The sequence below is a fragment of the Pomacea canaliculata genome, linkage group LG10 (genome assembly GCF_003073045.1).
Source record: "Pomacea canaliculata isolate SZHN2017 linkage group LG10, ASM307304v1, whole genome shotgun sequence".
NCBI classification, from domain to species: Eukaryota; Metazoa; Mollusca; class Gastropoda; order Architaenioglossa; family Ampullariidae; genus Pomacea; species Pomacea canaliculata.
The window spans coordinates 25979571-26007309 of record NC_037599.1 but is presented as its reverse complement, the minus strand read 5'-3'; the positions used below and the strand labels follow the sequence as shown (position 1 = coordinate 26007309).

At 38.9% G+C, this 27739-nt stretch overlaps 1 protein-coding gene across 4 annotated transcripts; it reads right to left on the bottom strand.

The window, feature by feature from the left end:
* Positions 1-16: 16 nt before the first annotated feature.
* On the bottom strand, positions 17-27031 carry LOC112574065 (C-type mannose receptor 2-like). Of its 4 annotated transcripts, XM_025254891.1 has the most exons (22): positions 26714-27031; positions 26445-26508; positions 25569-25732; positions 25104-25231; positions 21107-21264; positions 19588-19700; positions 17564-17691; positions 16627-16769; positions 15920-16050; positions 13568-13695; positions 12779-12936; positions 12386-12510; positions 12020-12144; positions 10897-11048; positions 9493-9623; positions 6895-7022; positions 6473-6621; positions 3394-5779; positions 2474-2663; positions 1462-1652; positions 546-887; positions 17-404 (listed from the first exon to the last, which is right to left on the bottom strand). In XM_025254891.1, exons 5-15 carry the CDS (start codon positions 21248-21250, stop codon positions 9525-9527), a joined length of 1446 nt encoding a protein of 481 aa, XP_025110676.1. In that variant the 5' UTR covers positions 21251-21264; positions 25104-25231; positions 25569-25732; positions 26445-26508; positions 26714-27031; the 3' UTR covers positions 17-404; positions 546-887; positions 1462-1652; positions 2474-2663; positions 3394-5779; positions 6473-6621; positions 6895-7022; positions 9493-9524. The 4 variants fall into 4 exon arrangements, with proteins under 4 accessions (XP_025110676.1, XP_025110677.1, XP_025110675.1 ...); XM_025254892.1 differs by having other exon boundaries at positions 2456-5779; XM_025254890.1 differs by having other exon boundaries at positions 2474-5779.
* Between the last annotated feature and the right edge of the window lie 708 nt (positions 27032-27739).

Sequence of the window (27739 nt, the reverse complement as noted above, 5' to 3'; positions counted from 1 at the left end):
CATTACAAAAGAGTAATCACTTCAACAGACCTTTAATAGGAAATTATGACGGTGGCTAGTAAGCACTGGCTGCTGTCGAAGTATATAAGTAAAAGCTACACAAGATGCTGGTCACTTTTGCATCGCCTCTATATGTGGCTCATGATTATTTTGGGTGGTGGTAGCCTGCCCAGTTGCCTCATCCAATACCACAGCACAGCCATGAAGAGACACAGCAGTCCACCTGCCACAATCAGCTCCATACCATTGTACAAGACTTCCATGACAATGCAGACCACAGCTATTAGGGCTATGATGAATATCACAGAGGTCGTGACTTTCTGGATGTGAACGAAGCCGTACTGTGTTTGCCATTCGTTGATGACGCTAGAGAACTGGTCGAACTCTTCGTGGATGTCTTTCTCCTGAGGAGCAAAAGGAAAGAAGAATTAAGGATCTCCCACTGCCCCTAGATCTGATAAGTCACAAACTCAGCATGACAACACACACACGCACACTCATTATCCTACAACAAATGAAAACCAAGGTAAAACATAAATACCTACACCTGTATCTACTTGAAAAATCACGTAGCGATTGTGGGCATCCTTCAAGACACTCTTGAGCTCCACGCTTATGTCCTTCAACTCCCTCACAAAGTCTCTGTGTATCCGGTCTCCAAAGGTGAAGGCCACAACCAGATGACTTGCGATGTCGGAGTCGTCTGCCCAGAGCCGCTTGAACTCTTTGTAGATGGCGTAGTCATCGATCATGTACTCCATATCGAGGCGCACGGCCAACAGGATGATCGGCTTTTCATGTGATGTCAGTGTCTTCCACCTCTTAATTTCTGTTATCTGATTTTCAGGTTCGCAGCTCAGGCTGAAGATGTCTGGAGTATCCAAGACCTTTGCACGAATAAAAAATTTTTATGACAGTCTGCCAAATCGAACTGCGAGTCAGGAAGACGCGATTTTATTGCAGATACGTTATTAGTGAAACAGAGTAGAAAGAAATATCCTGAAAGATTTATAATCAGCCTGTAAATAAAGTTACGATGACTGGTCCTCTCTCTCTCATTGTATCTCACTCTCTCGTCCTACATTCATAAAAGCCGATCCTGTCTTTTCTCCATCTATTCACGTGGAACAGTATAAATAGAAGTCCTCAAAATTAAACAAATATATCTCGACTAATTATCCCACATACAATTATCTCACATGCCCCACTTCTCGCCACACTTGGTGGCTAACGTATTTCCTCTAAGGTACCAGACCCTCCTGTCCCTGATGGATCGTATACTTGCTATGTCACCTGACATTTGTGTTGGAGGCATGGCAGCGAGATAAGAAAGTCATTACTCTGTCTATTTAATTGTATCTGTTTGTTTGTTTGTGTGTGTGTAAGGCAGAAAACTATTATTTCTTGCAAGAATCTGCGGTTGCTTGAGAATAAATATGAGAATACTATGCAACATCGCACCGTTGATATTGTGTGTCTTCTTATTGTTGATTTTATCTGAGACTTCCTTGTTATTGGATAAGAACCATCTCCGATTACGAAGGCATGTCTTCCGAGAAGAGTGTTTCCTATCCTGCTTTTTCCACTGCCGCTCCTTCCTACAACGATAAACACGTGAGAGGCTGCTGTTATGTAACGTGCATACCTGGGCCCTGTATGAAGGAAAGAAAAATTAAAATTCAAAGAGAGCAACACAATGACATTCGAGCACACACCTTAGACACACTCCAACACCTAACTACCCAACTCCCATCCACCCGATCACAATCTCTTCACCCTACCTGTCTCTGTTTCTCCCTCTCACCTACACCCTCAGATGGTAGCTCATATTTTGTTTCAATATTAAATAAACTAATTAAAAATTCTAAGACAAAGGTCATCATAGCGTTTGCTGAGGATTGTTTGTCTCATCCTTTACTCCTTTATCATGGTAAACAAATCAGATTATGTAAAAGACTGTGATTCTAGGATGGCGACAACTGGAAAGAATTCTAATCAACGGTCACGTGTCTGTTAACAGCGGGCAGAAGTTAGAATAAACTGTCGATGTACAAACATCAGACAGCAGACTTGTATTGTCCACATAAGTATTGTGTACGGTGTGTATATGTATGAAGATGTTTTTGTACAACTGACAGCTTTGTTGACACCAGCAACACCATAAACACGTGAGTGACACGTCCGACTACGACAACCACACCAAGGGACTCACCACACCACCGGCAATACTCGTGAACGTAACACACGTGACTGGAGCCCTCCCACTGTGCGATTCCATGAGTGGTGCAGCAAAGCTTGTTATTATTTATATAAATACTTTAGTTCATACAGACAGATATTGGGGATCAGATGTCCCTCTTCTACTTTCCCCAGTAAGCTATTCTATCAAACCAACTCGAGTAGCTACACATGCAGGTACAAGCTAGCACTTCGCCAGTTTGGCCTCACTCATTACCGTGCACTGGAGACTCACATGAGTAATCACTGGCTCTCAGTTGGTTGGACACGTGACTGTAGTCACGCCTGAATGGCGATAGCGGGTCATGGTCAGGGGCTGTCCGGTGAGACACGCTGGTTTCACGGCGCATATCCGCCATTCCAGACACACACAGGTGGAGGGTCAAAAACCCAGGTAACTTGAATGTCCATCAGATTCGAGTGACCTTACACCACGTCAAAGTTTATATGTCGTCACTGACAGGACGTCAATAGTAGTATGTCGTCATCAGCTCATTCCTCTCTCTCTTTCACTCTCCCTATGTTCCTCATCTCTCTCTATCTCTCTCTCACACACACTGATCAGATAATACATCAATTTTCTGCTTCATTCACTTCTTCTATCCATCATGTAAATTTTTTAAAATCATATCACCTGTTGTATATAAAATCAAATAATAAATTACAGGATGAAACGTCGGGAGAAATATTTCTCTCCCTCTTTGTCATCATTACCTAAATCACAGATGCGTTCACTTACTTGCTTTATATATATATATAGAACACACTTATACATTCATTTAATTCTTTTAACAGTGCGCTGCGATCTTTCACATTAACCTGACGTTATTTTTCATGTTTAGCTTATCAATCCATTTGTTATCCGTTTTAAATATTACATTTCAAACGTCAATTATGCTTTATGGCTTTACTTTTATCAAAATAAGGACAATCTGGCAGTATTCTTCGTGTGCTTGGACAAATAAACATAATAAAAAATTATATAATTATAGTTTACAAATTAATTATTTAATTTATAAAATATAAAATACTAAATTTCTTTCAAACATTATATGATATACTATATTCAATTTATCATAAGTGCATTAAAAGAAATTTAAAAACTTTTTAACAAACAAGGAGTAATCTAATGAGCACACACAGAAAATGAATTACATGTGCTTTTAATTATCTGCTGGTAGGTGAAAATATTCCAGTTTGGGCCTGGCTTTTTTCTGTTTTTGACCCAGGTGGAATCTGCTTTAGAGATAGGCCAGAAATATTTATTACTGCTCTCTAGGAGTAGCCATTCATCGGGCATGATGGCTGCAGACTTCTTTCCATCGTCAAATAGGTAGACAATGTGGTACATCTTTTAAATTGAAAAAGTTTTGTTAGGCCATCAAAACTTAGGAAATAAATAGAAAAAGATTATATAATAGCTTTAACAAATTAAATGTCTTATCTAAATCTTATTTCTTTAATCAAAATACTGCAGACATTTCATTTTGGACACTGGTCTATATCAATCTAAATAACTTGTTTACAATTTTTTGTTTTGTTTTTATTGATCATGCATTTTCTATTTAGTGTATTTAATATTATGAGCACACCCAATACAGTAATTTTTGAACAGACAGAAAATATCTAATGCTAACAAGAATAATATGCTCTGAGCAGAAAAACCCCTCCAATGCCTATATACTGTATACTCATACTCAATCCATTTAAATTTAACACACTATCTCCTCTAGATACATCTCTGTCGTTAAAATTTCATAATTTATGTGCAGCATTGGCTTATACCACACGAAAAAGAGAAATCCTTTAAAATAATTAAAAAGCATCAAACAAATATCACTTTCCTGTTGTGTAGTATAAAAATATGGTAATCTCAATTATATGGCCGAGACCGGACCATGTGGGAAGGGTTGCGCGAGTGAGCGTTCTTGATAATATATATATACTTTATAGTTTTTTACACTGTGACAACCATAAAGTATAAAATATATTCGTATGTTACTTAACAATCTACAAAATAATTACAAATACACACTTTGTAAAACGTGTCTTGATAGTCATAAATCATTCATGTCAGTGAGGTTGGCTCAAACTTGGTGACCCCGCTTGTATCGCGAATGTTGGCGGGTAAGCGGCTCGCCAGTCTTTGCCAATGTCCTCATCGCAGCTGATGTGAACGATAGCGCTGCGCGCGCACCGTGAACGTTGGCGCTTGCTTGGGGATGCTTGGCAATGGGCAAACCAATGTGACAAGCTTTTCCCAAGCTTGGCCCAAGATTGGCCGAATCTTGCGTGTTTGCTGGGTAATTCATAATTAGTTTTGCCGAACGCAGAATGAGCGAGAATAGAGAATGTTTGGGACATAGCAACACACCCGGCAGTTTGAAAAACTGGGTCACATCGCAGGTCTTCGGATAGAGCGTTCAATCTTCTTTCAATCAAAGTCTAGGTCTTTGTCGATAAAAGGTTCCCACGCTCTGATTCGAGGTCTTTTCGAGACAAGACAAAGGGTCGGACATTTCCTTATATGAACGCATGCGTAAACACTCTTTGCGTATACCCAATGAGAATTCACTAACGCCGACCTGGAGGGGATCATAGGTCACACGAACACGCTTCGGAAGTTTTCGGGTATCCCACAATGCAACTGTCATGGCTTGCGGTTGTAAACAAATGTAGACAGTAAGCTAGTTCTGGGATACTTTCTTTCAGAGACATTAAGTGTTCATTGTGCCTGCCAGACGCTCATTTCTTCTCAAAATACCACGTGCGAACGAATAAAAACAACGACGCCATTCTTAGATAGTCGTAACAGCGAAAAAAATGTAACGGTGAGCCGAATTCTTCTGTCGAAATCGCCATCAGTCACGTGGTAAGCGCCTCGAAGAAAAAAAAAGAGAAGTTTTAATTTCTGCTGCAAATCTCTGTAACAATCGGGACCAGATGTGAATGTTTATAAATTTGAGTGAACTTGAGAGCTTGTTTTTATGTACTTTGTCTGAAATGTTAGGAAACAGAGCCTCACATCGTTTGCACAGTTTGTTAACCGGTCTGCCTTAATTTTCACCTTTCACCGTAACATAAATAGTCATTACCTTATCTTTGGAATGCAAACATCACATACAAAAAGGACCTCGTGGCAGTGTATGGTGGTGGATGATGCAAGAAAATTAAAACAGAAATATTTTGGGAATCCAGGTAACCAGATTTAAGACGTATAGGCATTATTTGCATTATTTCATGTTGGACAAATAAACTTAATGAAAAAATAATACAATAATTAAATTTAATTAAATTTATCTTTACGTTTTGTGCGAAGTATTTAACTCTCTACTTACTTTTCTTTTGACAAATGTAGGAACGAACAAGCGTGCAGTCCGCGTAGTTCAAGCCGTCAGGAGTGATCTCTCCACACGTTCCCGTAGTATTCTCCGACTTACCAATGCTTGTAACAGATGAAGCTGAAGCACCTGGATCTGTTATTTGCAGGTTTACCCACCATCGAGAGCTCTCCAATCTGATCATTTTTCAGTAACTCCATCTTTATTTAAAAAACCAGAAATAGGTTGTTCACAATCGCTACAACATCGGCTGGCAGTAATGACTACCATTACACTGTGATTTCACATGCACAACCTACTGCGAACGTTTTTTGTTTGAGACCCATGACTGATCACAGGTGATCGCAAAAAAGAAAAAAAATTCTTCCATTTTGTGGTATAGTTTTCATGCCTTACATATTTTATTATCAAATATCGATGCTGTAAGATTTATCAGAATTGATTGATATGTACTCTAAGCTAAACACCTTCTTAATAAGAGACTTTAAATGTCTGTGATTGCTCTGTGCTTCAGTTTGTCACGATGTTTTCCAGCTGAGCGCTCATGCACGACCATGAATCCCACTAAAACCACGACTTCATTGTAAAGCGTGTAAACTTATAGGGCAACAAACTTGTTATCTCATTTTTTTTTCAATTGAACAACTCTTTACACAATTACAAGCACAAACACACAAACACAGAAAACATTCGTGAGAGTTCATATCATTACCCACTTCTATGTAAAGGGTACATAACTCATTCGCATTATGCTCATGACTTTAGTATAACTTAATCGTTATAGTAATCAAAAATGTAAGTATAAAGATATTGATTACAAAGTCATAAAACTACAAACAGAATATTTTTGTAATCTTTACTTTTGTTTAGTGGTGTTTGTCAACGCTACATACCAGTTCGTGAAAGGTGTTCACCGACAGCAAGTTACCTCCCTCTGCTTCGCAACTCTTCTGGGCCTCAGATTGCATCATCATTGGGAAGAACTTGTAGCAATTGTGTGAGATCAAGAACCAACCAGTTTCACAGACATTGATTCCTAATCCTGTAATAATAGTAAACATGCAAAAGTGCTCACTGACGATATGGCGCCCAATGGAACAAATGTGTAAAGAACTCTTCAATGCCTCTAGAGTACTGCATACATGTAATACTGTCCCATCTACTAATCTTCCTTTCCCCGTGCAGTATTCCTTCTTCAAGCAGAATTCAACATTCAGTAAACTAATAGGTAATGGAGTAAATCCTTATGAGTCAAAATACGCAGTGTGATTAAAATATTCAATGTACTTTAATTATTAAATTTCTTATTGCTCACTTGATATTTTCACGCATAATACGTGGTGAGAGGAGTTACATGCCACACCATTTAGCAGACCGTCAGAGTCCATCATCACACAGTCCTTCTGACTCAACACCTTGTCGAGCTCGTCTTCCTTCCATTGTCTGCCAAATTAAGCAAGATTTTGTGGCAAGTTTAAAATAGCATATCCTCAATTTCTTGTCCGCTTCTTGTTTAATAACACCTTTTAGCCTGTCCTTCTGGCGAAAAAAGAGCTATATAAAGACCCGCATGGAGTCTTCCAGTTTTTTTCGAAGCAGTCCATGCTATTGAATGCTTCAATTGGAGTTATTAAGTTTTATGTCCTCTCTTCAGTTCTTTGACAAATAGACAGATATATTTTTTCTTACCTGATCCATATAGCACTGCATATACATAAACACAGGTGCACAAGCACACACATTAATCAGGCATGAAATACACTGACATCTGATTCTCACTATCGTGGAGACAGGTGCTTTAACCACTGAGCCTCCAGCTGTAGATTTATTTGTTTTAATTTTTTAAATACTGTTCTCTTGAAATGTTTTTGCAAAACTTTATTATATGTACGTATAGCTTCAAAGTCTAGTACGTTTTCAATCACTGGATTACGCTCAACATAAGGTACTGTTTGCTAAAATATGGTTAAACAACTCCCATTATTAAGACAAGCTTCTACAAACATCTGCACACATAGAAAGAGTTCAAGCTCATAATTATTGTCGTTTTTTTCACAGAAACTCACCACTTAACATATAGTCCTAGTCCTTCTATGCTGGTCATTTAGCTACAATACCATATCGTCTAGCAGCATTGCCCTCCCGTTTCCTCCATGGAAATGAGGCCATTTGACTTCTGGTGTTGGGACGATTTGAGGACATGGTTATAGTAGGGTCGATTCGACTGAGGCTGGTGATGTATATGACTTCGCAGTAAGGTTTAGAACGGAAATAAGCACAAACTGGTTGAAGCCGAGACAACTTAAACGTATCTATGTATAATCCTGAGGTCTCCTATTAAGTGGATCTTTTTATAATAGACTTAACAAGTTTCTTGAGGTGTGGTTAGGTGATTCACGTTGCAAGGACTAGAGCAATTATTCCGGTGGGTAGATGGCTTGAATGAGGCGTTTCAGGATGTAGAAAACGTATTCTTTTGGACATACGTGAAGTCGATGTGATGGCCAGACAAACTGGGTTTTTGCCACGAAGATAGATGTCTTCTCAAACCATCAAATCGACGAATAGTATTCCTGGACGCTGCTACACTTGTCTGTCATGATTATCATGACCAGAGTGACCCTTGCCATGTCAGAAAATATTTTTTTGCCCCACTACTTCATTTTCCCTGCCAGAATGCCTGTGTCAGCAGCACACACGGAAGCAGTCTTATTGTACAAAGTTATACTGGTGTAGACTGTTGTGGATGCTCTGCTATTGGTATTGAGGTGTGTTGCCATTTTCAGGTCTGTTATCAGAGATGGGTCTGTTTCTCAAAACTATTTGACTTAGAAACTTGCCATCGTGGTGTACTGTCTATTGGGACTGTATACACTCAATACAATGCTTAGTGATGTCCATAGTCTGAAATTGTTTCAACAGTTGCTAAATAACCTTCTCTCAACTGTCGGGCTACTTCTTTTCTGGATATGATATTCTGAAGTCATTCCAGAGTCTGGGCGCAGACCACCGGTGTCCAACGTCTTCTTAACTCATGTTTGTTCTAACCTTATTCTCTCTCATTTTAAATACCCTTTGAGAAATAATATTGATCAGAGTTTATACTGCCAATAGGTGGCAGGGGTATACAGTGATTACGTTGTACGGTGACAGTTTTGGTTCACCAGAGCATCTTGCATATTTGAGTTTATGAAGCGTTTCTATAACACTGTGGGGAAGTTTCAGGCAGCTACAGTAAAAGCAAACCAGGTAAGCTTTTTATATACCATGCACGCATTTTAAAAATTTCCAGTTCGTTCCACGATGCCACAATTTACATTCCGTGTCCAAAATTGTCAACTTATGATGCATGCAAGGGCAATCTGTTCTTAGCTTTTTGTGAGTAATTATAATTATGTCTATCCGGAAATTATAAAAAAAAAATAGTTTGCACTGTAGCAGATATTAAAGCTTTCAATATTCGTTTAAATTCAAGAACTGTTTGGTCCTTTAAAAATTTTGCACAGTTAATGTGAGACGAAAGTTAACAGTTTACAACATGAATAATCAACCATTGCAATGACAACTGAGTATAAACAATCCAGTGGGTCTAAAGGAGTACCCGCTAGGAAAGGTAACTATTCCGTGGCGAACGGAAAAGAATTCGCAGAAAAGATTGCTGTAGGTAACAAAGTTTGAAGACAAAACTTTTCTTTTTATCTTTTTAATTTAGGGAGTAGTACTGAATGATCTGTTGCTCGCACTAACTCTTCATCTTTACAGCTATCTACAAATATTGTACATATTGCAGTTTGCTTACTATTTACTCTCACTATAATACTTCTGGCTAATTTGTGGATCATTCTCCGCCTCCACGCATCAGGCAAAGATAAAGATTCGACTAAACTTGAAAGTGCATTAATAGAGAACTCACGTGACCCGTGGTGAAAAAGAGGAAGACACGCCCTACCATCGCCATCCCCTGTCTCCTGATGATAGTTTTTGTAGACCTACCCACGATGCTGATAGGGGGTGTCTTTCTATGATTTTTTTCTTTATCTGCAACTTTACATAAAACAGTTCTAGATGTAATACGACATGTTTGCTTGCAGCACATCACTGTAACAATATTTATATCATTAGTGCTGTGTGTGCATAGGGTTTTATTTAAAATGTAACACAGAGAAACCGTTCGTATACTGCATAAAAATCTTTGGGTTATACAGTCCATATATATACATATAAGTAATGTATCTGTTATACGCAAATGATAATGAAGCAAATAGTCATTAACTTTGTTCGATAAAACGTCACAGAAATTCTCATATATTTTAAAAAAGAAATTCTCATATATTTTATCTTTATCTTCTATAAATGTTGTGTTTCATGCACACACCTATTGCAGATCTGCTGACAAAACTCTGCTCTCTCTCATATATATATATAGTGCGCTTCACGGAGCATAAACCCAGTGGATGAAAGTTGGTGAGACCTTAAACAAATTCTACTCAAATCTTTTTCCTTTCTTTATACCTCAAATAGTACTGTTTCATGAAGAAAATAAAATAAACCAAAACCTACGGGAAAACAAGGAGCAAAACAATCAATTAAAATGAAGTTTACTGCTCTACATAAAATTCTCTTAATTTCACTCCTTTAATTGGTATCAGTGAAAAGGTTGCGAGTTATCTAATTTCGCTACAACCACTGATTCAAGCCGACCGTTAGACACAAATAGATAATCAACGGCTCCGAGTTCAAATGTACAGGTTGGAAAATCGACAGAAAATCCGAAAGTCGCAGAAGAAAACAAAAGTCAGACAGACGTGCACAGCAACGACGCAAAAAAACAAGAAAAAAAAACAAAACAAAAACACATTAGCCTACACAATGGGCACAAAAACACAATAAGCTAATAAAAAGAAATTGCGGAGAGCCGCCTCTCTCAAACCTGTTAGGCGAAGGGACGCCACTCTAATCTGTGTCTGATTTGTATCTGTAACCGATGCCTTCCACTCACTTTAGGCATAAAAGATGCACTCTATAAAGTCGGTCTCGAGAAAAAAGTTAAACCCTTAACAATGCGGCCTACATCGCTGTGAACTAAGCAGTCATGACATTATTTAACTCATTCAACTGAATTGTACTTTGGTCCAAGTTTAGATATTGATGAACATGTTGTTCCAATGAACCAATAATGTGCTTTCATCCCACATAAACCATGGATTTTTGTTTCTCGTCGGTCACAACTTTGCTACACTTGGTCACCATCAATGATATTTTCCGAGGATAAAAATTTCTTAATAATCATCAAATAGTGGTCAATATGTTCTCTTACCAACTCCTGTAAAGAGCTCACACTGAACAGGTTACTTCCATGTAATGTACAGTTTGCTTGTGCATCCATCCATGTAACTGCATCAGTGGAGAGCTTATAGCAGGAACGATTGATGAGGATCCACCCAGCACCACAGTCTGCTGTTGCATTGTCTGCCACCCACAACAGACAAAATGCATTTTGTTTATTCTGTGGTACAACATCCCTATAATATAGAGACACTGCCATGTATAAATGTGCAAATTCTTACTATATATATAACAAAATATTTTAATGTATTTCTGCTCGTTTAATGTGTATAAATTTACATGTTTGAAAATTTGTCAAGAAAACTTTGAACAAATCACTCTAGCGGCAGAGAATACTGAAAACACACAGGTTCCATAAAAAGCATTAAGCTCAATACTTGTCAAAATGGACATTTTTTCGGCATTCTTCATTTTTATGGCAACTCCTAAATCGTTTGGAGGTAAACTGTCAGTAGAAGAGTGAAATTTTATAAAAATTATAGAAACTATGCTAATATCAGCTTTTACGAAGTAATAACTTACAGTAACAGCAGAGACATCTACCGTCAAATTCCCTGCTAATGGACACACACACACGCACACAAATTCATATAAACAGGAATATAAAGAAAGAATCAGATTATCACACCTTGAAAGGGCAGAGGATTAAAATGTGGATTGGTTGCACTAAGTCATTAAATAGTTATGTGTAGGTAAAACGACAACCAAGTATAAACTTGAAAACTATTTTTCGTATAAATAATTACTCTTAATTCAAAAAGCGCTGTTTTCGCGCCTTAGATTCATACAGGTAAGTGACCCGTGTTTGAATCATGACCGCCGGCCATTGTGTTGATTACCTGCTTTTGTCATTAGGCACGTCCGCTGCTTGCAGCGCATTTTCTACAGTTGCTAGAATATGGAATCTCCTATCACTAGTGTGCTTAAATATTTTTAACCATTCAACTCTCCAAATGTGTTTCTTCGTAGAATGCTTTGAAAAATGGGATAGTCACAGGTTAAATTTACATTCTTCACTCCTGCTTTTTTTTTTTGCTATTTAAATTCATTTTAAAACTTATAGCAACAAGCCCTCTTCAAACGTTTCTACTTACTTAATTGTTTTTTGCAAATGTATCGGCGAGACCGCTGACAGGACGCAGCACTCAGGAGGCCGTCAGGACCCATCACCGCGCAATCATTGTTGTCTTCGTCCCTGGGCTCGTCTGTGTCCCACATTCTTTAGTTCAAAGAGAATTGGTCAGCGGTGATAAACAGATTTAGAGAAACGATAGACTAGACAAGCACCGTGTCTAAAACATCGTGTACACGACTGTGCTAGTAGTAACTAGCTGTAAAAAGGTAGTTCACCAAGGGGAATACGTGTTAATTAAAAAATCCGAAGCAAATATAAATTTAAACGACTTTGTCACATGTAATAAGCGAGATCTTTCAGATCTCCTCTGGAGAAAAAAACTCACGTGACTAGAGGTGTATATGACGATGTTTCAGTCCACTGACATTTGCCGGATGGTTGGACCTTTTGTAATCCTACCCACCATCTTGATATAAGGGGGAAACGTTCCATTTCTTTCTTTATATGCAGCTTTAGATAAACCAAACCAAGGTATCAAAGATAACAATAGATATAACGGTAACAATATATATATATATATGTGTGTGCAATAAAAGTACTTAAATAGTGGTAAAGTACGAATTTGACAAAACCACTGCTTCAATAAATAAATTAAAGACAGTTTTTCTTCCCCGTTGAAAAGTGCATACCACACAGTTAAATAAATAATGGGAAAAACAACTCCAATCATAAATTCTCGAAATTTGCTCTTAAAGCAGTGTCTATAGAGAGAACATACCAGTTCATCTATAGAGTTTATAGAAAGCATGTCAGCGCCATCTGCATTGCAGCTCGCTTCAGCATCCGACCACACCATGTCCTCTACAGACAGCTTGTAGCAGGAAGAAGAAATAAGGATCCAGCCAGTTTCACAGTTTTTTGAATCTCTGGTGTGGTCTGAAAAACCAAATCCAAGGAACCACTAGATTATGTAATACATCTCTCATGACCTTGCCTTGTACGACTACTATCCATCTATATATCACATGCAGTGTGTGTGTAAGGACGTGTACAGGTGGATTGCTGTCTGTCTGCCAAGACCAACGTTTAGCATCTTGCGAAGTTCTCTACTGTTAGTCTCGGCGAGCCGTAACAAAGAATGTGACTTAACCGGAAGCTTTGTAGTCTCATGGCTCGTTTAAGTAGTTGACTGGAGAAAATCGTCTGCCAGTATTCCGGGGATATCATTTCGTGGTGTGTGTGTGTGATCAGGATTGGGAGGCGATGTACATAAGCGGCAAGTAGATTCTACAGCTTGGAACCAATTTAAAAAAAAAGTAAATTCTAAGCTTTAGTGAATAATTCAATCCTAATAATGGATAATGTCCAACATATTCAAAACACCAGCGAAAGTTTAAACTATATGTCAAAGACTAGCATAAAGGATTTTTTTTATTCGTTTCGGGTAGTCACCTTCATAATTTGATAGCTGTTTTCATCTTTAGCTCAACAGTTTTTGTCGCATAAAATTCTTTTAAGAATTTCTTTCCTCTTTTTTTCTTGGAGTGTCCAGCAAATATTAACTTACTGATATGTTTTTCACAGATGTATGGTCGATTGTTGAAACAGTCCACGTCGTTCATGAATCCGCTAGTAAGCATCTCAGCGCAATTCTCCATATTGCGAGTGTTGTCTGGTTGATTCACATCCCACAATCTTCAGTTTAAAACAATGTAACAATTAGTCATTAGTAGTCAATTCAACAACAGAGTGTGTGAGAGTGTGTGTGCATGTGTGCGTGAGTGCTTATGTGTGTAAAAAAAGGTTAAGGTCACCCCTAACCTTTACGGGTCGTTTGGGGGGGGGGGAGGTGTTGGTGACTTCCCTTTTCGGTACCAGCTATGTATGTGTTCAGCTCCTCTCCCTCACTGACTTACCTTCCCCAACCCTTTCTGGAGTTAAGTACCCATTCCCGCCAGCTGGGTCGAGTAGGGAAATTTTGCTGCACTAATCGCGCATTAACAAACAATAATAAACAAACAAACTAACACTGTGAGCAGTTGTTTTGCTCGTCGAGGTGACGATTATGTGTACTCACTTTTATACCCAAGATGTAATATTAGGTGGATCTCATTAAACACGGGTGATTTATGTAAAAATGAAAATACGAAATGTCGACTGCATGCTGTTGAGTTTGCTGTCAGCACGAAATTCTCTCTTCGCATCGCTTACACCAAAACAATTAATTTTCAGCTTTCGGGTCTTTAGGCATTTTACCATCTGGAACGACTATAATGCGAATTTTTCTCCTCTTTTAAAGGACTATTGAGGTAATAAGGATATAACACAACAGTGATCTATTTCACCCACCTCTTTACCTTCAAATTTCTCTGTAAAAAGCAACTTAATGGGTAAGAGGCTGTAACGGATAAGTACTTGGTACAGGGGGTAAGGCGGGAAGGTCGACAACCGTGGTTGATCTGATCTAGGGTAGTGGGCTGGAAGTTGTTTGCCCTTGAGCAAATGACGTAAATTGTGATGTCAAAATAAGGTGACGAAAAAGATAGAGGAAAATAACGTTAGGAAAAAACGGTAACAGAGAGCAAACGGCGGAACAGAAGTTGGAGTTGGTGGTTTTTCTCTGGACTTTCTCGCTACTGCTGCGACCGCGGAATTAGTATTACCGGGGAAGTAATACTGTGTCTATACTACAGTGGATGTACTTCACAGATAGTGATTTACTGTAGTCCGTGTCCGCGCCGTGGGGAGGTCTGTGGCATGGGCATCCCGCAGTACAGTTTGTTGGTGGGGCCAAGAAACCACACACTGGTGTGAGCGAGTAACCGACGGATCCAGAGCAGAAAACTTGGTGCAAAACTGGTGCACCGACCACCATCCGTCGCCCGGAGAAGACAGTTCCAAACAGCCCGAGATTAAACCGCCGGTGGAGGGAAGGTTTTCTCTCGGCCTTCAGCTCACCTATCATCATCCTGCTAAACACCCAGGAGGCAACCGCATGTGCAAGTCCGCGACGTTCTGCTTGTAAACTGTCGGTATCGTAAAACAAACACTTTTTTTAAAATTATAAATCGACTTATAGGAAATAAGATTAGTGTTACTCATTAGAATAGAAGACTTGGGAGGGTTGCAATGACTGTAATATAAAAAAGTTTGGGTTTCGTCAAGAACGAACATTTTATACTATAATACAGTGGATATTGACATCAAGAAATGACAGCACCGGAAACAGCGGAATACTTCATCAGTGACAGTATTTATGATAATCAACTTTATTGTTAAATCTAATAGTAAGTTGGATGAATGATGTAATATATTGGTAATATATCTTGTGTGGCGAAAGAAGGAGTGAATCTCTGATTGTTGATCCTTTGTCATTTTTCATTTAAAATTGTGTTTGAATTCAATAATTATTGGTGCCTCTAAGGAGGTACGCCCACCCTCAAGCGATCAGATTATTTTGGTTTGTGGAAAGAATGCGCGTGTCTGCGGACGGTCCGTGACAGAGGCACCCCCGTATCCGCTCTGACCTCCTACTAACGCGTACTGCGCATGCACTGAATAATTGCCGAAATACCTTCATATCGTATTTGTTGCGCCTGCTGTCTTCCGCAGACTTAACGCCTGGTGGAGTCCTTTTCTAAGACCAAGAAAGGACTGACCCGTGCGGACAGTAACAGTACCGATACCAGGGGTCACCAGAGCAGTTTTTCCCAATCGTGGCCCTGCATCCCTCAGCCCCACGCTACCCTTACAAATGACCCCACTCTGACACCTCCTTAACCTCGGAAAGTTGTATTTGTTGGCTTGTCCGTTGATCCAAAGTATAAATGCCTAAACATATACGTGTAACTTTACAGGCTATCACTCCGTGCCAGCGACTTTATTTGATTCCAGTTGTGATCCTGGTGAAAGGACTCACATTACTAGTGGTGTCAAAGATGGGGGCTCTTCAAGCCATTTCCACGTGTTGTTTGATGACATGTTCTTCCGAAGTCCCACCCACCAGTGTGATTCACGTTCTCTTCGTTTCATCTCCTCCCGTACTTGCAGCTTCATGTAAAATAATTGACAGGTAAAACAATGTTTAAAAAAAAATAAGTCACAAGAGAAGGATTGTGAAGAAGACTGAGTTCTTTTTCTATATTACCACTACTACTTTACAGTATCATACGATTGTGAAGCTTTATGTTTATTGCCTAATTCCAACTAAAGATTGTTGGTCTTCGTATTCTCTGCTTTCGCTTAATATTTGTTTTAGGTATGATTTACCTATATACCTAAAATTGCTTCCAGTAAAAGTGCCTCGACCAAGCAGCTTACATTTATGGCTGAAATATTAACGAGTTCTGTCACCGGCGATTTAACAGAAATATTTTAAAAGTTTGAAAGATTCAGGGCATCAAAAATCCCACACAAGAAAACGACATTACAAAAGGCCGTCATAGGTAAGTATACAAACTTACCACAAATGCAAATTTTTGCTTACCGAAATCTGAAATATATCAGAATATATTTTTCGTCCCTTCGTGTTCAAAATGCACGGTCTGCCATTTACAACAAGCAGCGCGGTGAAAAAGGAATTATTCCAAAGACGGTCGTAAATGAATGTCTATAAAGACTACCTACCAGTTCTTTAGCTGAGCCAATGGACAGCAAGTTAGCGCCATCTGCAAGGCAGGTTTCTTGAGCTTCACGATAATTCGTTTTCGTTGTGGAAACGGTGTAGCAAGAGGACATGCCAGCCGACTCAGTACTGCAGTTCTCGTTATCTGTCAAAACACGATGAAAAAAGATCAATGTCCCAGGTATATATTTTTCGATACATTCATCATCACCGTAAATCTTACTCACACATTAGTAGTGTGTTGTGGGAGTGTGTCAGTGAACCTGTACGCTCGCCGTGGACTGACTGGGAGTGTTCCTGACGCCGAGATACGTCGGACCTTTTGATGCTTGTTGAAGTGATTCTGGCGAACAGTAACCGTGTTTTCATATTTTCTTATCAGGGAGACCTTTTGTACTCTGGACCGAGTTCCAGATTGGTGCTCCGATTCTCGGTACAGGACTGACCAGTTAGAAATGTACTATAGACGGTTTTGACGAGTGAGAGGGAGAGATGTGTTTCATGTATTATTGAGGCAGTAGAGAAAAGCTTGTGTATCTGTGCTCTTCGCGGTACTCTTTATTTTGTTTACCATTTGTGTACGACCTGTTGACAGCTACCCACCTAGAGTGGGCATAAGTACCAGCGGGCTATTTGAGTAAAGTAAGACGAGAAGCCCATGGACAGATCGTTGTCTTGTGTGTTGTTCGAATGCGCGTGAACACCGTATGTCACACGGTTGTGACATGCACACACAGCGTTGGATGGCTTATTTTTCACTATGTTCCTGTGTATGTGTTTTTTCTCATCCTCTAATGTTTAGTATTGCATTTTTATGTATATTTGTCTCTTGTACGTGTTTTGCGTACTATGAAATAAAAAAATCATTGGGGAAAAAGCATTCATATATTTGAAAACAAACAAGTAAACATGTGTTAAAAAAAGAAAATATGTTCATACTCATAGATTTTTCACAGATATATCGAACAGAAGTGTCGCAGGACGCATCATTCAAGAGTCCTCCAAGGGTTAGTTCCACGCAGTTCCCATTGCCTTTGTCGTCGTTTGGCTCACCTATTTCCCATGGTCTATAGCCCGAGAAGAATTGGTGGCAGTTGGTAGAATTTGCAATAAAACAATAAAAAATAATATTTTGCAATTAACATGAAATTGACAATAAAAGCAATTGATATTTTACGTAGCACCCATTCCAGATATTTTTTAGAATTTGAACTTAGCTGATTCGAAAGCCAATCCGGTAGCCCGATTCGTGTTGTAGAGATATTTGCAATTCGATATCCACACACACACACGCAGATATCCAGTGGCACGGCTTTAGGTCACAAGTCCTATCCTTCAGGCCTTCTGTTCAACTCTACCCTTCGGTATGAGAAGTGTCAGTGACTGTTAAGCACGAGATGCCAATGCGTCCAAAGTCTGTCCTTCCACACAGAAACCCGCTGTATCCCGTGTGGTGCTGATGTAGTCTCTATACTACTCGGTAGGAAGGTGTCGTTCAGGTCCACCCTTCGGTAGATAAGAGTTAGCATTCGTTGCAATGTGATGCTAAAACTTCGCGAGTCTGTCCACAACACAGATCTCCCGCTGTATACCTTCTCGCATCAATATAGACACTACACTCCTCCAGCAGACAAGGCGTTGACTCAGCTCCACCTTATGGGGATGAACGTTGGCCTCCGTTAACAATGTCCTGATATACTTCGGTTTTACTCCTCAAGCAGCTCAGCTCTGACTTTCCTGGGAGACGTTATACAAACTATCTTATTTTCCCCTTACTTCGGTTTTTGGCCACTGGATAACTCGGATGATCGCTTAGTGACCCGTCGTGGGGTCCATGCCGACCAATCATAATCTTTGTACCGTGTTGTCGGCATGGATGCCATCCTGGATGGACTGTAGTCGCCATAGTGACTCCTCGCTAACGTTTCTTAACCCATTGAATGATGTCAAATAATTCACGTGGAGATTGCGTCGGCATTCGCTCGACTGCTCTCCCCTGGTATCATAGCTGAGACCTATGGCCTGAGACAACAAACAACTAGAAACAAGAAACAACATTCGCTTTAAAACCCGATTCGTTACAATGATTATCAAGCACAAGGAGGGGGGGGGGACATCAGTGTTAGAAGTGAAATTCTTGCATCACTGAAAGATGAACAACTACAAAAAATGTGCCAAGTTAGTTTTCATTAGTCGCGAGTGAAAGTCGGAGGGTGAAGACGATCAGATACTGTTGTATTTCTGACCAACTGGCGATTGGTGTTGCTTCATCGACTCTGTAGGCATCTTCTTAGAAACCAAAGTTTTTGGGGTTCCCAAGGATTTATGGTTGCAAAGATAAAACTTCAAGGAAAAATGGAAAGATATTGACTGTGGCTTAATTTGATTCAACTCAGAAAACTCATTTGGTCCAGACACTGTAAGAATCGACAGACTGATAGCTCTTTTTTGAAAAGGCACATCTACATCGGACGTTCTTAAAAAAATAGAACGGACAGTCAATTGAACATAAGACTACTTTATGAAAACGTGAAACTGTTTACACAGGACTGCAAGAGACATCGCCATGAAGTCATGGTAATTTAGGAAAACTTTATTTTGAGGGATAATAGTGCATGTAAATTACATTAGACTATATTGCATAGGATAAACAATCAGATTAAGAAGTTATTTTTAAGGTAATTGGTTGAAATGAGTGACAAAATATTGTAAAGATGAGATGGTTGTAACATCAATAAGAAAATTTTTAGTACAATGATTGTAATACACTTTTTCATATATGTAATGAAAAGCATGTAATACACCTACAGATCGAAGCAAATAACTATTTTTATTTTTCAGTTCGGGAAACAAATACTGTGAGGAATGTTTTAAAAAAAGTCCACTATTGCTAATCTCCTTATTTTATTACAAGATTCTAACTCAAAGCTTCTTTCAAATAAGAAATTTATCAAGCGACTCACGTGAACATCTTGTATGGCGAGGGTTCTATGAGCCACTGCCACGGCATCTTCTGTAAGCCTACCCACCAACTTGATGCTGTCCTTTCAAGTCCTATCTCCTTTTTTATCTGCAGCTTTAGATAAAGTGTATGCCTATGTGATATGTTTCAAGACATGGAAACGTGAAATAATTAAAAAATAAAAATAAATATAACACAGCTACCAGTCATATTACACATGTAATTTGCGTATACTAAAGGGGATCCACATCTTCAACAACAATGTGAAAGCTGTCCTGCTGTATGGTTCTGAAACCTGGAGAGTGGCAAACACCATCAACAACAAGGTCTAGACCTTTCGGAACCACGTGTGCCCAACTGAAGTTGGGGGGGGGGGGGCAATATACAGGCATGTGATAAGGTCGGAGAAATGGATTATGTGAGTGAAACATCCAATAGAAAGAACCTGGGAAATGAGATGCTGTGCCATGATAGACAATCTGAGGATTAAGAGCTGAAAGCCTTCGGGAGACTGTTATTAGACCTGTGTGTATGTTTTTGAAGTGTTAAATTCAGATAGATATCTAGGACTTGGATTCTCCACAAAATAAAGTATTAATTACGCATTGAATGATATGGTAATCAAAAGAAAAAAGGACAACTGAAATGTTAAATACAATGGACAAGCTAAAATGTAATAAGGCAAGAGTGTTTTTCAAACTTTTCAATGAAGTAATTGTATCCATGTTACTGTATGCTTTAGAAATTTTGGGGCTAAACCAAATAACTGCAGTAGAAAAGATCTATCTGTTTGTCTGCTAAAGATTCAATGAGGTAAACAAAGATATTACTGTGTGTTTATTAACTATGACTACTAAAATTGTTCTACTTTCACAAAGAACAGCTCTGATTAAACTCTTAATTAACTTGTTCATTTGAGTAACTTAAAGCCACTATTTTCCCTGAAGTCCCCAACGGACTTTTTAAGAGACTGGGTCTGGTTTGCAACTATATTCATCATGCAACCATTGAGCACTCATCAGTGGAGTAGGGCTCAGAAGTATATGTTTTAAACATACCCAGTCCAATGAATTAATTTATTTTGCATTTGTATTGTAGTTTTTTACACGATGGAAACAACTACATATTTTTTAGTAGAATGTTGTGCTTAATAAGAGAAATTACACGGGATTTTTTCGATTTCGACTGTAATACAAGTTTGTGATTTTAGGGCTTTGATAGACAATTGTATACTACACCCAGGTTCCAAATATGTATACAGTCGTAATTGAATACACGTATTTTATATAATCATCACATTGTAACGTACCTTTGTTTAATGCATTAGAAATGTACAATTAGTCATTAGGATGTCACCCTCCTGATAGGGATTGATGGCTTCTGCAATGAAATATTTGTTCTTTCGTTCTCTCTTATACACACATAAACTGTATAGAATGCAAAATCGCTAATTGCAAAAAATAACACCATGAGATGGATTATGAGTCTCACTATACAAAGTGTAAATAAAGACTACATACCAGTTCCTGTACAGAGTTCACAGACATGAGGTCAGCGCCATATGCACTGCAAATCCTCAGGGCACCAAACCAATTTCTTTGGACTGTCGACAGCTTGTAGCAAGAAGAGGCTACTGGGATCCAGCCACTCTCACACTCCTTCATCTTGTTTGAGTTCTCTACAAGCCCACAACACAGATGAGTTGCATTATAAGATATATTGTGTGTGTTTAATGACATTTTAACAAAATATTTCATTTTCTTTCCGTGAATCATGGAACAAAAATACATGTTCTTGTGTATCATTTTTACATTTTAACTCCGAGGATTGTTTTCTTTTTTTTGTGGCTATCAAACTTGCAAACTGTGCAGTTCATGTGCTGAACTTCGAAACAAGTGGCGGATTTTCCCCCCAATATGAATATTGGACAAAATCTAAGGGCTCATGGACCTAGGGAAAACAGATATTTGGTTACTGAGCTTTGTCATTGATAGCCAATATATTCGTAAAAGCTTTTTATTGTTTGGTTGAATTGTTGACCACATTATTTATTCGACCAATGAAGAATTCATAGATAAGATTTTAGTATGAAGCACCAGATAGAGAGGCTCATGTTTTGCCTTTGTAGAACCGTTACCTTGACAAGGAAAGCTTATGGATATGTTTAAGTTGTAAAGGTCTCAGTCATTTGGACAGCTTGGAACATTTGTTACTAAGGGGAATTGTTACACCACGATTTTGACCTCTTCATGTGCATCTAGATGTTTGTAAGCGAATATCTTATATTGTAACAGCTTTTAACACTTACCTAAAGGCTTTTCACAAATGAAGAAGTTTGAAGAGGTGCATGAAGCATCATAGAGAAGACCGTCAGAGTCCATTAATGCACAGTCGTAATTGTTTTGGTTGCTGGGGTAGTTTGGTTTCCAAGGGCTTTATTTCAGAGAGAGAGAGAGAAGGTAGTCATTAGTTTTTAGAATAAATAGACATATAAGTAAATAAAAACTTAGAGTCATTATGATGAGCATCAAGTAATTTACTCCTGGCTGTTGGGGCTGGTGGTGCTCTGGAATGAATACTTCCTCTGAGCCAGGAGTAAATTACTTGATGCTCATCATAATGACTCTAAGTTTTTATTTACTTATATGTCTATTTATTCTAAAAACTAATGACTACCTTCTCTCTCTCTCTGAAATAAAGCCCTTGGAAACCAAACTACCCCAGCAACCAAAACAATTACGACTGTGCATTAATGGACTCTGACGGTCTTCTCTATGATGCTTCATGCACCTCTTCAAACTTCTTCATTTGTGAAAAGCCTTTAGGTAAGTGTTAAAAGCTGTTACAATATAAGATATTCGCTTACAAACATCTAGATGCACATGAAGAGGTCAAAATCGTGGTGTAACGATAGTATAGATTACTAGTGCCATCGTTGCAGACTATTTCTTTTTCATATATTTATTTGCTACTTCTAATGTTTTTATTAATTTTTTTTTCTAATCATCATCTCTGTGTCTGGGACGTGTGTCCCGCCACATGTGTTCAGAGATTTTCCCTTTTTTTTCGGTGGTGGAGAGATGTAAGCGTGCCTGGGTGCCCGGATGGTGATATGCTGGGTTGACTTTCTAGTTGATGTCATGTCGGCTGTCTTCGCTCAGAGAAGGGGTGGCAGAGCTAGAAAGATTTATAGGCGCACACCTGGACTTATCCCTAGCAGGGTGGCGAGTGAGGTTAAATTGCAGTAATTAGAATGTGGGAATGCGGGGGACAGTTTTTTGAGAAAGCTCCACGGGAGAGCAGATATGTAGCGTGTTTTAAAATATTGAGAGACTGCGGGATGAAGAGAGCAGACCCTGGATGTTCGAGGTTGAGGACTCTGGGTGAGGCTCGTATCAACAACATCACGTTCCCTGCTGTGCAGGTTCCAGGTTGGGGATAGCAGAAAATGTGCAAGTGGAAGCCCTAGCCAGATATTAAGCTGAGGGCAGGAACCTAATTTTGCACGTCTTCCAGTACGGCTAAGTGAAACAGCTCACCCAAGAACAAGAGCGGTACCGGTGTGACTGGTGGAAGTCAGATAAGCACTATTTCGGGAGACAACAACGGTGTGATTGGTGGATGTCAGATAAGCACTATTTTGGGAGACAACAACGGTGTGACTGGTGGAAGTCAGATAACCACTATTTTGGGAGACAACAACGGATGAAGGAAACTGTGGTACAGCACGGCTTTGGCTTCCTCGTACATAGATAAAGGCTAAGATCCGTCAGCATCTGTATATCCAGCAGGCTGTATACCATAAGTATTCCAAATCTTGTTACTCATATCCATAGGCTGATTTCCAGATTTGTTTTCTAAGTACATTGTCCGAATTCCACTCATGGATACAAAGACGTGGAGGAGTTTTACCAACTTCACAAGGTTATAAAGCAGTTCCAGAAAAAGGAAACCATTGTTGACTGCAGCACCAAGGTCAGCACAGACGCTTTTCATCAATGGGCAGGAACGGAGGGTTAAAAAAGGGCTTTGCGAAATCAAGGACTGGGGACTCAAGAGTCCGAGTTCTTGCGCTGAGCCATCCTCACCTTAACCAAAAAGTTACAACCTCACAAGAAATTGAGGGCGGCCACTTAGAACTCACCAAATGGATTGGTCCATAAACTTATCTACTTCCCCTTTAAAATTCAGGATCAAAAAGAGCTCAGTTATTAGTCATATTCCTTCACAGAAAAGGAAACAATAAAGTGTCAAACTTTGAAACTACAGAACTATAAGTCTTATCAGCTACCCATGAAAATAAACGCTGAGCCCCACCAGCACCCCTGATGAGGAACCCCTAGCAGCAGAAGAAAAGATCATGAAGGAGCATGGCTGACTAGATCTTCATCTGTCTCATCCTGATAGAACAACAGGACTTCTGTCGCAGCTTCATGGTATTTGAAAGGCTATCGACAGAACCTGCAACGGCATGCGATACAAACATTTCATATCGAAGAAGGCCTCATCCAAGTTATTGAAGCACTACATAATCACTCAACGAGAGCAGTACTGCTTGACGACCGAATAGGTGTTTACTTCCACACGACGGTAGACGTACGTCAAGGGTGTCCTCTCTCATGTGTGATGTTAAACATCTTGGAGAAGATCAAGTGTGAAACCCTCTACAACCATCCCACTTTTATTGTTATCGATGAAATACCAATTTGTAGCCTACACTTCAACGACATCAACTTGCTAGCAGGTAATATAAAAGAACTCCAAGATCTTAGTAACAGACTGATAGTTTGAACATATGGAATGGAAACCAGCAATGATAAGAATAAAATAATTCCTATTGGCAACGACAAAGAATAGATCTTCATGAACAGAGTACAGCTCCAAGATGTCAACAGCTTGACGTACTTGGGAGCCACCCTCTACAAAGACTGACTGTCCTGTACAGGACTTTCCCACTATTGCAAAAAAATTAAAAAATTAAAAATAAAAAACGCCAAAAAAAAAACCAAACACACAACCCAAAACAACAAAACAGAAACAGGCGTAAATGGCTGCCGTGTCCATGTGCTACCCTCAACGGTAGTTGCTGTTAAATATTAATGTATATTAAATTTTAAAAGTATTTTTTAAGTTTTTACATAACTTTTATTAGAAATCCGAGGAAGTGTTCAAAGTAGTTTAAATCTTAAGATATCTTTGTGTATGTTTTTAGAACAATAACTTTCACGTATATATATATATGTCGCAGCTGCACTGAAGGAGTGCTCAAAATTAAATAAATCAGTCGTTAACTGTGATATTCTTTGCGATACATTCCGATCTGTGGTGCGATTCACGTCCACCCTGTAACCCACGTGAGTCACGGAAGCCTAAGTTCATAAAGGTTAAAGCATCTTTCACAGGAATGACAGGTTCTATAAGAAGGGCCTAGGCTACCCTCCTAATATGTGTACATGAGTTACACTTTGAAATACAATTTCAGCGCTTGCCTATGGACTGAGTAAACTGGCTTCTTACGAGATATGGCCTGTGGAAGAAGAGTTGACAGGAACAGATACCAAGGTGCCTTCAAGTGACTTCATTTCAAAGGCAACCCACCAGGTCATCTGTTTCATCACGCTTTCTGTCTGTTGATTTATGTATAACTGATAAAGAAAAAGTGAAAAATATAGTCGAGATTAATAAACAAAATATGCATAAAATCTATGTATGGCAGCAGTTTGAGGTAAATATGAATTTAAATACTCTAGTCTCACCCAAAACACAGTACGATTTATAATGAAAAATACGGATTCAACTTTGTGTGTATATTATTTTACTATCACAGTTAACTGTTACCAGCCTTAACTATGTTAAAACTAAAAAAATTAAAACACCTACCCAAACAAACACATTAATTTATGTTATCTACACCGCAGTACATCCAATTGGGTAAATTAGTAAAACAGTTTGTTTTAAAATTGCCGTCCAGACAATACTTACCATTTTCACATTATCACTAGGTTTCAAAGACAATAGATCAGCGTCCTTTTCCTGACAACTTGCACGAGCTGCTGACCAGTTCATCCTTTCCATGAAAATATGGTAACAAGCAGAGTTGAAAGGACTCCATCCGTAGTCACAGGGTTCTGTTACCCTAGCTGCGTCTGTTATTCGACAATCAATTACATATTTATAAAGCAGTAAGTAGTACATATGCCCCCCACACCCCCTAACACACACACATATATATATATGACGGCTTTGCAGGAAAGTGTTTTCGCCTGGAAGTGATTTCATTAAAAAATTTTCGGTAGCCACGAAAACGATCCGAAATGGCTACCAAAACAAACATTGTGAAAAGCTTATAACTCCGTCAATGTTGTGAGTAGACTCAAATTTCTTTTCGAAATTGGTGCCTAATAGACAGATCAAAATTTGTATGGGGGAAGTTTGCAAAATCAACTTAGTTATTCTTTATGATTTTTTTTGTAAAAATGTGCGTTAAATTTTAAGAAATTCGGATTGAAAACATAGTAACTACTAAACTAGTTGTTGTTGACCCTATAGGAAAGATAGTTGCTCGGCCTAGTCAAAAGGTTGGATTATATGGAGTCGTCTATGGACAACAAAGTCATCTGTGCCAAAAAGTCTCTGTCTCCCGCACGTTGAGTATATTCATGTAACAAGTAACCAACATTTACAGTTGACACTATTTTAAATCCATCTCTTACATTAGAAATACTTATTTATGAACTTCCTCCTTTGTCTGAGATAATGAAGTGTAACATCATATAAAGTGTTTCGAACTCACCCTAAGATTCACAACTTAAATGTATTACAGAACTGCTGGTACTTGTAAAAAAAAATTACACTCACCAAAACCAGAAAAGAACAGGATAACTGAAGCTGCAACGATGACAACCAGTCGAAGCATCTTTTTCTAGGGTTGAAAAGAAGGAAGTATAATGTTTACTATGAAATACAACACATTTTTCGTCCGTTATACAATAAAATAATTTAGAGTGTGAATTCTGACAGTTTTGTGGACATAGTCCATGTATCTGAGACTCTATTTAGAATTAAACTATCTTAAAGTAACAGTCTGAGAATAGAACCGTTTCCTAAGTAAAAAGGCAAATACCAACCTCAGAAATCACAGTGTCTCTACAAATGGCAGAGCTCTTGAATCAGCACTGAAACTCCAGCCGATGCTACGCTTCCTGTTTTCTAGGGGACTCAAGATAGAATTGATAGTCTCACTCTGTTAGCGGAAGTAAAGAGTTATCTATTTCCGTCTGCGTTGAAGTCCTGCTGGGAAAAGCCGTTAACTAGCGATGGAAGAACTTTTATATGCTATCCATAGCAAAATAAACCAGAACTGTCTGGAAAAAAACCCATACATTTTGCTTTTGTTACCTAATGCGCAAAGCCAAATAAAACGAAATAGAGATGTTTTCTCACACACACACACAATCGCTCGAGCGTACACAAGAATGTTGCCCACAAAGAGCCCAAGAGGGAGAAGGGGAAGGCAGTTAAGGAAAAAAGAAACAAAATGGGACACAAAAAAAGACAAAGTGCAACGAGAACCAAGCGAAAAGTGAGCTTTGGAATTTTGTACAAAGAATACAATAAACAATGAAACATACGAGTGTTTCTCGTGTTTATAAGCTTTCAAAAAGGGGGACACTAGTGACCTCATCTTCCTCCAACACTTTCATGAACTCATTTCTGACTATCCTAAATTCTGCTCAGTTTTTACAGATGGCTCCAAAATCCTAAGTGGTGGCCCAGTCGCTGTGTCAGCAGTTCCGTCCTGCCAACCACAACGGGCTGCTTCAGTCCGATTGGCAGACCAATGTTCTATTTTCACAGCGGAAATCCTTGCCATCTTGCTTGCCTTACAGCATGCTCACTTACAGCATGCACCCTGATCTCTTTGTCATACATAGGCTGAAATAAAGTACAATACAAGCAGATTTAGCAAGAGTCCCGTACTTCGCCTCTGTCTATGATCCTAAAAAGTGAAAAATGCGCTTCAATGAAGCTCTTCAGAGTGACCTCGTTATTTAGGGTCACCCTGAGAAAACAGAAATCCTACTCAAGCTCTAGATTTGTGCAAACTTTACACAATATCTTGATTGATGATTCATTGCTTATATTATTTGTCT

Coding starts and splice junctions, on each gene's coding strand:
- LOC112574065 (XM_025254892.1), bottom strand. CDS start 21,250: ATGAAGGAGTGTGAGAGTGGCTGGATCCCAGTAGCCTCTTCTTGCTAC. Junction 16,770..17,563: donor TATCTGTGAAAAATCTATGA/GTATGAACATAT, acceptor GTGTTTTGACAG/ATAACGAGAACTGCAGTACT. Junction 13,696..15,919: donor TCTTTGACACCACTAGTAAT/GTGAGTCCTTTC, acceptor TTTAAACTGAAG/ATTGTGGGATGTGAATCAAC.